This window comes from Embiotoca jacksoni, unplaced genomic scaffold (genome assembly GCF_022577435.1).
Source record: "Embiotoca jacksoni isolate LCO1_2020_lvr unplaced genomic scaffold, fEmbJac1.0.p SCAF_8, whole genome shotgun sequence".
Classification (NCBI taxonomy): Eukaryota; Metazoa; Chordata; class Actinopteri; family Embiotocidae; genus Embiotoca; species Embiotoca jacksoni.
In genome coordinates, this window is record NW_027185436.1 from 19,370,871 (window position 1) to 19,386,387 (window position 15,517).

The following is a 15,517-nucleotide window of genomic DNA, read 5'->3' on the forward strand; positions in this document are numbered from 1 at the left end:
CCACTGATAATAAAAAATAATCAACAAATTAACTTAAAATTAAAATAGTCATTACAGCCTTAATACGAACAAATGGATAGTCCCTATTAGTTTTCTGGCATGCTTTGATACTTTGTCCAGTACGATTGTGAAAAATGTATTAAATTGAATTTTATGCTGTATTAAAAAAGTCTTTAAAAGTTCAAAATTTAATTTGTTGAATCCTGCAGAATCGCTGTTCAGTGAAATCTTGGTTCTGGTTTTAACTGTGAAAAAACAGCGATAAAATGTGTAACTCTATTTAACTTTATTTGATCCAATGTATTCCCTTCAGTTGAATTATACTGCAAAGGCTCAAAATGCAGCCTTTGAAATGCAAACCTGTTATTCTTCAGAAATATACCAGGAAACAAAAAATTTGCAGTGGGCCACATGGAAGCCCGTGGGAATCAAACACGTGACTTCATGCATGGAGAACATCTCCCTTTGTCATGTGAGGTCAGATCGAAAAGAAAAAAAATCACCAAAGTGACATCTACGGTACTTCTGTGAACAGCCACCACTCACCTTATCAAAAAGAACTCTGTAACTTCTGGGGTTGTTTAAATGTCCCCAGCTTTCCTCACACCTTGCGTGAATATCAACACGTCTCGCTGTTTTCTGTGTGGACCTCGGAGACCGAGCGGAGACCGCAGCTGCATGTCTTTTACATGTCTCCTGACACCATGATCTCACTCAAGGCCAGTTGTGTTTTTGCTGCGTGGATTCAGATTCTTACTCCACATGCTGACTGTGGATGAGGCCGGCCTCTGATTGAAAAGCCCTGTAACAACAACGATAAGATCTGTGCTCCGTCAGAGTCACCACAGCTTGTGTAATACTATAGTTCATATTGACCTTAAGGCGGCTTTAATTTTTGATTTTTTTTTTCATCTCACACTGCGGGTCAAGTTTTGAACTGTGGTTGTTGGGGGTTTTTTTCAGTGTGCTGGACTGAGTAATGTTACACTATACCTCTGTGTGCCGTTCCCAGACATATTGCAATAAAGTGTTTCCTTCCCTTACTAAATTTAGTCAATGTAGCTTTTGTAGCCATGCATGTATGGTCTCTGTTGTTCTGCAGAACAATTTAGCCATTGTCCACCCCTGGCTGCATCTGCCTTTTTCATGACTCATACTTTAACAAACATACTCACCTACTGAGCACTCACAAAAAAAAACAAGTGATAGTAGCTTTAAGTCTTGTAGTTGTGTTAAGTGTGATTGATGAGTTTCAGTGGTTTTATGGAGCCCGTTGGCAGTTACAAAAGTGATATCTATACCAAATGTAGAAAGTGCAGTCCAAATTATACCCTGGCTCCCTGTGCTCTGAAATATTTGGAACATTTGAGGGAAAAGGAGAAGATTGCTCCTTTTTGCTGCTCCACTGACACTGTTGTGTAATTCCTCACTGCTTTTTAAATTTAGTCTTTTTTTAAATACAAGTTTTTTGGTTTTTTTTTACTTCTCTGCTCCTGTAATATGCCTGCTTGTGGCATCATATTGTTGTACTGGTGGAACGAGTGGCTGTATTATTGAATATGATAGGATTTAGATATTATATGGTTTTCTTTTCAAAAAAGGGTCAAGAGTAAAGTTAGAACTCAGACCAGATAGATTTTAGTGTCCACTGTTGCTGAAAGATTTTCTCTTACTGCTGCTGAGCTGGTTTCTGTACAGCTTAGTTTTACTGTACACAACTGCTGCTGGTGAATAGAAAGCTGCAAGTGAATCAATTTGAAAGTTTTAACTCAATAAACAATAAATTATTTCAGACAGAAGTACGTGTGCGTGTGCGTGTATACACTTCAAGTCTTTGGGTTGTATTTCTACCGGCTCTGGCGTTTCTGTTTTGAATTGGCTGTTGAAACCAGAATGACGTCTGCCGTGTAGCTTTTCTCCGTTCTGTCTTTATTTGTGCCTTGCTTGAGAACCAGCTGTCAGATGCTAAGATTTAAATTGGCCTGAAGTTGCCCGATTTCTTGAGACATATGCTGTTGGTGTTTGCTACAGCTAGCTCAACCACAGCGAGGCTTCGGCTTCCAGCTCTGCCACTCATAGACGTCCTGAGAGACACCACAGAGGACGAAGAGGCTTGCATTTACACAAATTGCTGGGTTGTGCGTATGCGTGTGTGTGTGTGTGTCATCTAAGACTTATATGCTTTTGTAATGCATGAGAGTTTTTATTTTCATCCCTTGTCATCTTTTACCCAAAACGCTCAACAGTCTTTAAAAAGCAAGAGAACAAGGCCTGCTTTGAGTTACAGGGGGATGTATGCATCAGACAGCAGCCAGTGGTTCTCATGAATGTGGTGTGAATGTTTCGTAGAGCTGTGTTCCCATTAGGAAGCCATCAGGATACACCACTCAGCCCTCTGAATTCCAACATTACATTTTCCTAATAAACAAAAGACTTTTACATTAAAGCCCTTTGATTGACTGGTTACAAGCTGGGAGAGGCTCCACCCACCCCACTACCCTCTAAACAATAATTGAGTACAGTATATGGATGGATGGATTTTACAAGCAGTGACCTTACACCAAAAAGCCACAAACTCGATACTTAATTCAGTCAGCAAACTCAATGAAACATTGCTTCAAATGAGGAAATTAATTTGTTTTTACTTATCAAGCATTTTACTAGTAATTAACATTGAGCATGAAATTAACTGTAAATTGAGATGCCATCCGAGCAATAAACACTAATACAACACTGGCTTTTCCTCATCCTGCCTCCATCTAATACAACTAAATGTGTGTTAAATGAGCACAGTGACACAGAAGCCTGAAACTAAATAAAATAACGGGATTCATGAGATGCAAACCTCACAAGAAAAAAGTGCATCAAATCAGAGCTAATATTTGCATTATTGAGATGAGAGGGACACATTGTGGTACTTTGAACTCCAACTTTATTTATTTTTGCCATCAGTAGATTGGCCAGGGTGGACATGAAAAAGTTATCAGAGCTCCAATTTTATTGATCTTATAGACATACATAACCACGCTCAGCTATTTCTAGCTGTATAATTATTAAGCAGAAAAGCAGAATACGGGCCAAGTCGAGACAAACTTTTATTATATTTAGGATGAACTGGACAGATTCATTTCAATTGAATTTAAACGTTTAAATTTAAAAAGAAAAAACTCTTTGAAATCCGAGATTTGTTTGGTTTCTCCTTTTGCTTGGTAAGTAAAGAGACAGACTCCGTAGCTAAGCTGAGCTGTTGGACGAAGTGTTTTCTTTTCTGATTCAATTGTTGAGGAACTGTAACAGTCCTTTATCGTTGGAGCCAAAGCAAGTGCACGAAGCCTGACAAAAGCATGGCCCGTGTTCCTCAGTGCCTGTAGCCCAACCCAGGCAAAAAAAAATAAAAAAACAAAAGACTGGCCACCAGTGTTTCAGGCATGTTTGGATGACGACTTCAAAAGGGTTGCATCATGATTTACAGTACTTTTATCCCTCTGCAGCTGTTTCAACCTCACTTTATGTATTAGCTGCCAGTAGATTCATATTTTCAAGGCTACTTCTGCTTTTCATTCCTATACTTTTTATACATTGAATTTAGAGCCATTGTTAACATTCATATTAAGATTTTACACTACAAAAATAACACTTACAATAAACAATATACTGTTAAAAATAAATATACTGATTTTAGACTTGAGCTACGTTTCAGATTTCTTCTCTTGAACTCTCAGTTGCTGTCATTTAAACTGTTTGACACTTCCAAAGAGGTGAAAAATTATATATATATATATATTCAATTATATGTATGTAATTATATATATGTATATACTGTATATGTATATATACATCATTAATCATTTATGAGAGCTGCAGATTTGGGAGATACTAGATATCAGTAAAATGCATCAAATAATGTAATAATATTATTAAATCAAAATATTATTGTATTAAAAATAAGAACTGTTTTCTTTTATACGTTCAGCTAATGAATCTATTGTGCTTCTACATAAGTATTGTGAATGCAGGACATTTTCTTGTAATGGAATATATTACATGTTTTGTCCTGCTCCCACTTGGACCCGAATACTGATACCTGATAGTTGTTTGGAAAATAGAAAAATACGTTTGCCATTGTTGAACTCCAATGCTGTAAAATCCAGTGGCCAGTCCCAGATAAGGACTTTAGATGAAGTTGTGGTTGATAGCTGCACCAAGTAGGACACTTTAACATAGAAGTACCACAGACACCTTGACTATCTATGATTTATCAGCCTCTCTCTGTCAGACTTCTCCTTTTATCATCCTGTCACTCTGCATCACTCTCCCGTCACCAGCTCTCACTCTCTCGTCTTCCTCTCTGTTATGCTGTCTTTGCGAGGCTCAAAGCGATTTCCAGGGCGGTGTTTGCTGGCCTTCTGTTGTTAATAAAGAGTTGGAGCGCCAGCTGCAGTCTTGGCTGGTAGATGCTGAGGCCTCGAGGCACCGGGGGAACAACAGCGTGCGCTCAAAGCTCGGCTAGATCTCCAAGTGCATTTAAACACAGTGACTTTCAGGTTCCTGCACCTCTTCTGAGATATCAACTGGAAAAATCCAAGCTGCATATACGACAAACAGACAGTTGCTAGAGAGGAAACAGGGCCAAACAGTGCTCCTTATACTGTATGAGTAATGGTCTGTTAGTCAATGTATATTTCAGCTTGTATCTGGTACATATCAGGGTTTGATAATGATGGATTGTTTCCCATGAGGGAGGGTTTACATTTAGAGTTTAATAAGGCTAATTAGTATTCCTTCGTTGCACATGATCATTAAAGGCTCAGTAACAGCAAAATATGACACTGTAATGCAAGACTTACAGTGTGCTGGTTTGTCTCTCTGCCATCTGCTTTCATTTACACCCAACAAGAAATGTGAGTTATTAAAGCCCACAGGAGACCAGTAAATTCACCCACAAGGTTGGTTGCAAAGTTGGCTGGTGGCTGGCGATGACGGGCTGCATTTATTGCCCTCTCATGCCTCTTGGATCCATTGTCCTGCTGGCTCTAATGGGCCACGATGAATATCAATCCGTTGCATTCATCTCAATACAGGATGACTAAAGAGCCGCATGTGCAAAACAGACAGAATGAGAGCAGCGATTTGATTACACAATGAAGTCAAGGTATTGTGCTATGCTTTGTAATATGAATCACTGAGCCTATGGGCCAGGAAACAGACAGCCTGACTGTCAGCTTCACTCCGACTCTCACTTTTTCCAGAAGGAAATGGTGCAGACGCAGTCCATCTAATCATATACTTATTCAGTCTGAGAGTCAAGGCTTGGGGAATGAGAAGAGGTGTGCAGTCTCTCAGTGTACACCCAAGCAGCCAATGGAAGTGTTGTTTTCTTCAGATGACAGATTGAGGAGGGTAGTGGTTTGACCTGAAACCAGGGCCAAACCCCAATTACTGCATTCTTGCACTGTAGCCATTAGCTCACTGTCTCTAGGGACTCCAAATCTCATATTGAGGAATGACATGGAAAAAGTGATTTATAATCAAATAAGATTCTTGACGACAGAAGGGATTTTCACTCGCTGTATTAATCACCTTTGCTGAGTGTCCATCTGCGTCTTGTCTTTCCTTGAGTATGATCTCAGATCTCTTTAGCTGGAGACTTCTTTCACCGGCATTTAAGCATCAATGAAGCATTATGTATTTTGTATCACAAGTAAAAATAATGAAGCTGTACACAGTACAGTATCTTTTTTTATTGTTTTAATATTAAGACATGATGCCTCTGTTGAACATATGGACATAAAGTAAGAAAAGCCAGGCAACATTGAAGAAAGAAGGCTTCTTACTGCCGTTTAAAATATGACATGCAATTTTGTGGGTCAAAGAACATTTTCCAAGCTCTGAATTTGGGGATATTTTGGGTAATCTAATGGGCACGATCTAAATTTTATTTTGCTATTCTCTTTCAGACTAAAGAACAGCAGGACCAAGTACTGAATCAGAGCAATAAAGTCTTCCTCTATTGTGCCTTCTTGGACTACAGGTGGGTCAGATGTAGAGCCAAAGAGATTTTTATCTTGAATGCTGATAAGATTTTAAGGTTTTACATCAGAAGAAATGACCAGTGATTTGGAAAAAAGTAGATTTCCTCTTCAAATCAAAAACATCCAGCGTTACACATGTTGCTGTTTCAGTTTGTTGCGTGTTGAGCAACAGCCCTCTGTAACAATACTGTGATTTGATAAATGGAGCCAAAACACCAGTTAAAAAGCATAAACCATTTTAAAAGGGAGTGTGTTTTATTTGGAATCAGAGGCTTCCCTGTCTTATTCCCCTTTGCCCTGAAGCTAAAAAAAAAAAAAAGTGAATTATTATTATTGCCCTGTCAGATTGCCCTGGTAAAATAAAATTCCCTGTGTGCTTCCCACAGTGGATTACATTATGGATTACATTGAGTGATTCCTGCCAGCAGCAGTCTGATGAATACCTTGTGTATTTTTTATTTAAATTTGTTCTTTATGTTTTGATTTTTATGTACCTGATTATTGTCCTTCTCAGCTCTAATGAGGGAGTATGGTCCAACGAAGGCTGTGTACGCTCAGATGGAAACATGACGTACTCGGTGTGTTTGTGCAACCACCTCACCAACTTTGCCATCCTCATGCAAGTCGTGCCCCTGAAGGTAGGATGTTTCGGCTGCTCTTTAAAGCAGCTCTACATTTTCTAATTATTTAATAATTAATCTAATTGATTAATCAGTTCAGTGAAAAGCTCAGATAAATCGACTTTATGCTACCTGCCAGCACCAAGTTTTAAGATCACATATTCCCACGGGTTGGTGGAAAATAAATCAGAGTAAATATTAGACTTAATTATTTAGTTTCTAGAAACAGTGCAACAAATAAATGCTTGTATGTGTAAAAGGCAACCGTTTTCTAACCCATCAGCTAACATTTGTTAGTTGTTAGTTGGTCAATTATTGTAGGTTTCGCATAGGCCTTTTTTACAAAAGATATTTTATTATCTAATAGTATGACAGGTACAAGATGGTTGTACTCTATTTAGCTACTTAAGGGGCCTCTTAAGGTAGTTATACATGGCAATGCCACTTAGCATTGCTGCTAATTTGTACCAGTGATCAGTCACGGTACTCCAACACCAAAAAAAGGTTTTGCACTTTCGAGTCGGCCACCATTATAAAAGAGACTTAGTAGAACTGTTAACAGGATGCCTTGAAGTGAAAATAAGGTCAAATACTGCTGTTTCACAGAAGAAAAATAATTGAAAATAGAGGTTTTATATTCATAAAGTGCAGTAGGGGTCAGTGGGAGAAACCCAGATCTGCATGTTTAGTGGGCCACACAATTGAGAATTACATCCAGAGGCCAGAAAACGTGTTTGGTTAATGTGCTCCGCAAAACATTTGAGTTTAAGTGAATGTGCCAGTATCCAGTTCTTACTATACATCTATAGGAGCGCAAAATGCTGGCTGGCTCACTGTCAAATTGTAATAGCTTACTGGAACATTTGAATAGACCGAAGCAACCACTGATTTTATTAGTAACACCTGTACTGCTATGCAGGGTTTTCCTACTATTATAAGGCTTAGCTAGAGTGCCCAAAAACCTTTTGGTTCTCTTAGTTGGTGCCCAAAAACCAACTAAACTGAATCACTTTGGAGAGCATCAAAAGTGAATTAATGACTTCTCCCACATTAAATGTTTTGTATTTATCTTTAGGCTTTTTGGGTGCTCTTTATTATCTGCTCTCATTTTTTACATGTTTGGGAAAACTTTACTCAAATGTATTAATAATAATGGTCAAAAAGTTTGTGAAATTTCATATATTTATTTGAAAAGTGTAAAAATGTCCTTGGGAGATGACCCCTGAAAACTTAACCAAATAGGTGCACCTAAATCTTCCAAACACTGTATAACAAGTCAAGATGTTTGTTGAGAAAAAGGACTTTGGTAGAATCTCACCACAGTGCATTTAATCCGTTAGACACAGGCTTATTCCTCTATAAACGCTATTCAGTTATATTAAAAAGAGTACCTCTCCCTCTGTATCTTTGTCATAAAGTAGATTTGTAGGAACATAATTGGACAGGAAGCAGTGGTTTACCACACAGCAACCCACCAACCAACCAGAGGCCCCTACTGCAGCCTTTGGACAGTTTATCGTCCCTCCCTGTGGGTCAATTGTAAGCAGACTTACAGTACAATATCGCTTTTCACTGGAGGTTTTATATAGAAGTACTTTGGACAGCCATGCTTAAATGTGGTTCTTTTGGGTCACTGCTCAGGTCAGTGGTGCATTCCTTAAGGACACTTTTTGGTCTCTCAGGGGACCAAAAACTGTCATTTTAAATTGTCCTCTGACCACTGTTCTACACAGTACTTTACATCTACATCATCTGCATGTAGAGCATTTTAGAATACCAAACCTGTACATAATGTCACCACAGTCTCACTCTTTGTTATCCAAGAATATGCACCATGGGACTACAGTTAGCATCTACAATGGCCTCTCTAAATAGAAAAGAGGACTTTGTATTGCAGCTAAGTGGGCCAATGCTGTATTTAAGGCAAACAAGTCTATTTGATGCTATACTTTCCCTCAGCAAGTCTCTAATTAGTGGGCTGCGAGGGAACATCCCACGTATTCCTTTTCTGGAAGGCTGTGACTCCTCTGCCCTCGTAATGACAAGGCACATGTGTAGACAGTTAATGGAGAATCAAACCCAAACCCTCAAAATAGCCTGAACTCCAAAACAACATCAATGCACTCGGCCGTGTGCCATGGATGTGTGCCTATAGAAAACACAATTATCACTCTCACTCTTTAACTTTTGGACAATGTACATTTTACTTGTGCTAAAATTATAAAAGAAAGGTATGTGACTGTACTTTTACAGAGACCCCATACAAATACAGCTTTACATCAAAAATAATTAAAACATGTCAAAAAAAAGAAAAAAAGAAAGAACATATTGCCATTTAGAAACACAGGAGGATATATGCATACGGTTTAGATGAGTTTATGGTGCGATGTCCAGTCTTGGACAGCAGCCTGCCTGAGAAATACTAATAAGAGTTAGTCGTGTGTTCTTCCTCATAAACCCTAATTTCCCGGCTGGTAAAACAGGCTGAATGAAACCTGGGTTCATCAGCTGTGGGTCATAATACGTTGTGGCACAAGTACTGACTCAATGTGTAGGCCAAAATGATTTTACAAGTTGTCTTGTCCGTTTCTGATGGTGATGTGTCTCTATACACAGCTCACCACCGGCCACAGGGTGGCACTATCAACCATTGGTTATGTTGGCTGCTCCATTTCCATCTTCTGTCTTGCCATCACTCTGGTCACTTTTGCAGTCCTGTCGTGAGTATTATCAATCAGTTGTGCTTTATTATCACACTGTTTATCAATGAATATATTTAGAAATGAACTCTGTGAGCTCTACTTAATATATACTGTACATTTTTTAATTTAATGAATACGTGATTGTAAACATGTGGCCTGCTGTACATCTGTATACAAAACATGCGTTTTTTTAATTTTATATCTACAATCTTATTACCAAAGCACTAATAGGAAGTTAATGTAATGTTGTCATTTTGCTGCTATGCAGGTCAGTGAGTACCATTCGGAACCAACGCTACCACATCCACGCCAACCTGTCCTTCGCCATCCTGGTGGCTGAGATCTTACTGCTCATCAGCGCTCGATTTGACCCGGGCACGGTAGGTACACAGGAGAGCGTCTTACTTATTATTGATGATGATGAAGATGGAGACAATGATTAGCAGCATAATGATGACACAAGTGATGGTGGTTTTACTGTTGTTAACATGATGAAGAGGATAACAAATTTTGATTGTGATAATATAGATGATTAAACCAACGATAGTGAGGATGATGAGGATACCTCAGGGAGATTATAGGATCGATAATAAGAAATACACCAGATTTGTAAAACACCAAGATGATGTTAAAAAGTGTAAAAATGCTAAATGTTGCCATGTGTAAGACAAGCCAGAGTTAATACCGTGAGAAAAAGGAAAAGTAGAATTTTAAATGGTGAAGCATAAAAAAACCTAAGGAAAAAAAATGGAAATTAAAAGAGAACGTTGTGATGGTAAAAGCCTGATTTGTGTCCTCTGTCCCAGCTGCCTTGTAAGGTCATGGCCGTCCTGCTTCACTTCTTCTTTCTGAGCGCCTTCGCCTGGATGCTGGTGGAGGGCCTCCACCTCTACAGTATGGTGGTCAAGGTGTTCGGCTCTGAGGGCAGCAAACACTTCTACTACTACGGCATTGGTTGGGGTAGGTGTTCTCTGCAGTCCTCAAAGATGCATGTATTTCTTCTGTAATGTTTTCCTGATTTTTGTTGCTATGTCATCTTATTTTATCGTCTCTAATTTAATCCAATGTTCTGGTTTCTGTGCTTTTTTAAGTTCACCTTTCTGAGCAAATATTATATATTAAAAAACTAAGTAAGTATGACATGACAAGGTTAAATAAATATGCTTTGAGTTACAGTGCATTCCAGTCTAACATTTGCCTCTCTTGATCTCATTGAACTGGAGTTTGACGGACAGATAAAACAAATGTTGAACATACGTATACTGTCTTTGCCTGCTGGGAAATGCATAGTCTCTCTTTTACATGTTGAACCCATTAGTTGAAAAACGATCCTTTTTTTATGACTTCCTTTCTTCTGGCCAGAGTCATTTTTCATGTGGTGTGGCCAACTGCAAAATTATGTGCTGGAGACTGTTTGACAGCTAGAAGTATAGCTGTTATGCATAAAAAAAAGTATATAAATAGTGGTTTTGTAATTAATCGCTGCTGCTATTGGCTGTGATAAAGGCTGTTGAATATTTTATCTTTCATTTCCTCCCTCAAAGTAAAAGCTTCCTTCTAGTGTAGCATGCTAGAAACCAAAGCAGCGGAGTATAAAGAGTGATTTCCAGGGAAATGAGCAATTAGCAGCACAGCAGATAAATAAAACCACAACTGGGTGCCTGCAAGTAGCCCGCAGGTTTAGAGTGCCTTACTTTGATTAAAGGTATCCTGTGGAGTTTTGACCACAAGGCAAGGAAAGGAAATAGCAAAGAAGAAAGGGTCTACTAGCAAGCAACCATGGATTTAAATAATGCACACTTCAAAACGTTTTCTTTTGGCTCTTTATGCAAAAGTTGGAACTTGTAGGGTGTGCATCTTAAACAATACCAGGCACTGTTAGAGCCACTAGAATCCAATCATGACTGCTATTGCAATAGTAAATATGTGTTTTGTTTCTTTGTACCAGGTTCTCCGTTGGTCATCTGTGTGGTGTCCGTGACATCAGCTCTCAACAGCTACGGTGAAGCCGACAAGTAAGTATGAGCTGTGCATTAAGATTTATTTACAGTATATAGCGCATTGGAATTCACTTAATTTAATTTAAGCTCTCGGCCATTGCATAAGAATGACAACAGCAGTGGAAGAAATTAGAAACAACTGTGTTTATTGTTATTTGAAAGCTTTCAGGCGAACAGCAGGTTAGTCCATATTTGCATTACAACATCACAGTGTCTTTTTACTTTGAGGAGGAATACAAAGTAACTTTTATTTTCTTTTCTGTTTCTCTTTCAGCTGTTGGCTGTCTCTGAAGAACGGAGCCATTTGGGCCTTTGTGGCACCGGCCCTGTTTGTTATTGTGGTGAGGAATTAGCAAAAATTTGCTTTTGTCACTTTTTACAGTTTCGATTTGACGCCTGATTTAATATGTGATGTGTGTTCAATGTCAGCTTGTATTCTATTTAGGGAGGAAAGAAACACAATCACACCTCTAATGCCAGTGTGTTAAATGTATTTACCCTCCTGTCTGATTTCCAGGTGAACATAGGCATCCTGATATCTGTGACCCGAATCATATCTCGAATCAGCGGAGAGAATTACAAAGTTCATGGAGACTCCAATGCAGTCAAGTGAGTTTATTTGGTTTCATAATCAGACGAATGCTCTTTTAATTATTAAATAATGCTATTTTATTTAAAGCTAATGAAATAAGCGTGGTTATGTCTTGATTCAAGGCTGACTGCAAAGGCGGTGGCTGTGCTCCTGCCGATACTCGGCATTTCCTGGATCTTTGGTGTCCTCGCTGTCAATACGCAGTCTTTGCCATTCCTGTATATTTTTGCTGTATTCAACTCATTACAAGTAAGTTCTTCACAACACGGTCTTGTACAAAATATTTGTAGCCAACAGTGAAATTTTTTGCTAAAGTATTTTTTTTGGTACTTTAGGGGTTCTTCGTCTTCTTGTTTCACTGCCTTCTCAACTCAGAGGTATGGTGCTAAAATCAGTGTTAAAATGTTTTATAATATTACTTATTATAATTATTTTTACTCTAACATATAATTTTTGTTGTCTTGTTTTGTAAATATGTTATGGCCACCAATGTTGTTACTAGGAAATTTCCGCCTGAAGATTTAAAAAGTATCTGCCTACCTTAATATTAAATAATGTTGTGACTTAGCAGGTCTTGTGGTACTAATCTGTCCACACACAAAAAATAACCAGCATGTCAGGGTCTTAATGAAGACATGTATTTTAAATAGCAAGGAAGGGCAAATATTCTCTCGGATCTATGATTTAGCTGAATGTGTAATTACCCTGACATTTATAACCATTGTCTGTCGTGGTTCTGCTTCTTTCTGTAGGTCAGAGCTGCTTTCAAACACAAAACCAAGGTGTGGTCACTTACAAGCAGCTCCATCCGAAACATCAACGTGAAGCCCTTCAACTCTGATATTGTGAGTGCAGATGTTAAAAGATTTACAAAAACAGAAATCAGCTGTTCAGCTCTTGACTCCCCAAATCTAATTCTCCCTCTTCCCATCCTCTAACATAGATGAATGGAAACAAGGAGGGCGTAACTCCCACCAAGATGAACACATGGGACAAAAGCACCAACTCAGCCAACCGTATCGACCTGTCTGCCGTGTAGAGCACCAGATTACCACTTCTGTTGGTGACAGGAGAGCAATCTGAAGCTCACTCGAGCAGAATGGCAAACACTGGCCAGACTATCCTCCCGCTATGTTATAAAATGAATCGGACACCACGAAGAAAATGATACCAACGGAGACGTTTTTGTTGCTGAATGATAGCTTCACCTTTAAAGACAGACAGACTGTGAGGACTGTGCCTTACTGCAGTATCCTCCCATAAAAACAACTTGTGTCCCAAAAACCAATGTTTTGTGAGGAGAAGGTCATTGAAGTGACAGTTCAGGGCCCGGTGATGACACTCTGTGTACTGGAGCGTTTCAATTTGAATGTTTCACGCTCCATCTGAATACTATAGACCTATTTGACTTCTTGATGAGGGTTAGATAAAAAAAAAAAAAGATTGATACAACTTTCATGTCCGCGAAGTAAATACTGTGAAAAGATAAGTCATGTGAAAACGTGAGAGCACCTCGAGGCCAAAGGTGTCCTTACTTTTTCTGCTGAAGAAAATGACATCTATTGATGTTTGTGTTTAAGAAATGTTTGAAAAAGCAATTTTTCCTTGTGGTGTCTGTAATTAAAGTACACCACCTTTATCTGTAGGAATTGTATCAAAGATAATTGCTTGCCTGTATATCACAAAAAGCCAACAAATTTCATGTGATGTATGTAGGCTGTTTTTTTCCACTACTGAAAGCAGCTACCGTTAGCAGCTGGATAGCGTGACTTAGCACCAATATTGGATATGTACAAAAACAGAATTATATAAATGATGAATTGTGGTTTAGAGTCATGTAAAGAACTAGTCAGCCAAGCGAGCTAGCTGTTTCCCCCTTTTTGCAGAATTTGTACTCAGCTAAACTACATTGCTGCAGTTTAACGTACAGACATGAAAGTCATAGCGGGGTTTTTTTTTTTTATCTAACTCTTGGCAAGATGGCAAATAAGCTTATCTTCCAAAATGTGATGTGTTTATACCAGTTTCATTTGTCTCAAACAAAACATTTTGTGCAATTACATCTGCTACGATTTACGTCCAGAAAATGGAACACAAGAATTTGCGATGGCAGTAAGTATTTTCAGGGTGTGGTTGGTTACAAATGCATATCCTTGGATAGAAAAAGACAAAGGAAAACAGTATATTTTCCTTAAATACAGTGTTAAATTTAGCTTTGAAAATGATGACAAAGTTGTTTCAACAGCTTCATTATCACCACAGAAAAATTATAAATTTTTATCCCGATGAACATCTCCAATATTCACCTGCCTTACACAGCTTTAATCCAATTCAGCACAACACAATAGTAACCATGGATGATGTAACGGTGAATACACTCTGATATAATGTATTTATTTATTTTGTGAGTTCTTCGTCATGTCTTCTGCAAAATGTCACAGCTCAACAGTCAGTATGTTCTCATGTTATATTCTATGTTTATGTGTGTTTTCTCCATTGAAATGAATTGACTGGCATAGTTGCAGTACCTCACATCTTAGTAAGCTGCCATATATTATGCTTTTTGAGGAATAGTGAAACCGGCTGTGTATCGAATACAGTTCTGTGAAGTTTTATGATGCCTTTAGCTATTTCTGTTGCTGAATTCTTGTAGGTTTTCTTTCAAAAAAAGAAAAATGTGTACAATAAAATATGAAATGTGTTCTACAGCAGAGGGACTGGATAAGGTTGTTGCTTTTTTTTTTTTTTTTTTTTCTTAATATACTGTGAGAATGGAGGGAACTGACATTGTTTAAACCGTCATGAATCTTACACTGTACCAACACGAAGTTTCTTAAAACAGGATTTACTGTAAGTCACTCTGCACTCACTTTTCATGTCAGATTTAAAGTGGAATATTTCAGTATTCCTCAGCTTGTATATGGCCTGTATAATTGTTGTCCTACGGTACTATGGTTTGTGATTCCAATTATCTTTATTAAAAACTATGACAAGAAATCATTGTTTTCTTTATTACGTGATTTTTACCATCACGTTCTCATTTTGGTCGGCAGACCAGTGCAATGTATAGTTACTGGTTAATGGTTAGTTACTTGTTTGTGTGTGATTATGATTTACTACATTATGAATCCCTTTTTGGCCAGGATGAATAACATACCATAAAACACCCAAACGTTTCTGTCAGATTGACTGATATCCTGCATTACACAAAAACCAAGTGGTGAAAGCTAACCATCAATGAATTCTTAAAAGTGTTAATGGATGTTGCAATTTTTTTTTTTTTTTTTTTTTAAGTCTGTCTTAAAACAATGGTTGTGTTTGCTGTAATCATTCCTCCTCTTCATGCTGGCTTTTAAAAGATCCTTTACTGATGTGCTCCCAATGTAAGTGATTTATCTAAAGGAAAGATAAGGCTTCAACTGTCCTAATTAAACAAAATAAATGGGTATCATTGTTAGAAAAATTACTCGGAGGCTGGATTCAAAATCAAACATATCGGACATTTATTCTTGCAAGAAGGAGCAAATACATGCACACTCAAAGAAGGATGCCCAGCATTGCTCAAAGTCAC

General features: G+C 38.1%; 1 protein-coding gene across 1 annotated transcript in view; it reads left to right on the forward strand.

Moving 5' to 3' along the window:
• The window catches only part of adgrd1 (adhesion G protein-coupled receptor D1), a 29,950-nt gene extending 14,975 nt beyond the window's left edge, over positions 1-14,975 (forward strand). Inside the window, exons 15-26 of the mRNA XM_069138309.1 lie at positions 5,958-6,031; positions 6,547-6,670; positions 9,269-9,372; positions 9,623-9,734; positions 10,161-10,314; positions 11,303-11,369; positions 11,629-11,695; positions 11,872-11,963; positions 12,069-12,195; positions 12,282-12,323; positions 12,699-12,791; positions 12,890-14,975. Coding sequence (XP_068994410.1) covers positions 5,958-6,031; positions 6,547-6,670; positions 9,269-9,372; positions 9,623-9,734; positions 10,161-10,314; positions 11,303-11,369; positions 11,629-11,695; positions 11,872-11,963; positions 12,069-12,195; positions 12,282-12,323; positions 12,699-12,791; positions 12,890-12,985 — 1,152 coding nt within the window. The 3' untranslated portion in view covers positions 12,986-14,975. The remainder of the gene's footprint in view (positions 1-5,957; positions 6,032-6,546; positions 6,671-9,268; positions 9,373-9,622; positions 9,735-10,160; positions 10,315-11,302; positions 11,370-11,628; positions 11,696-11,871; positions 11,964-12,068; positions 12,196-12,281; positions 12,324-12,698; positions 12,792-12,889) is intronic.
• The last annotated feature ends 542 nt before the right edge of the window (positions 14,976-15,517 follow it).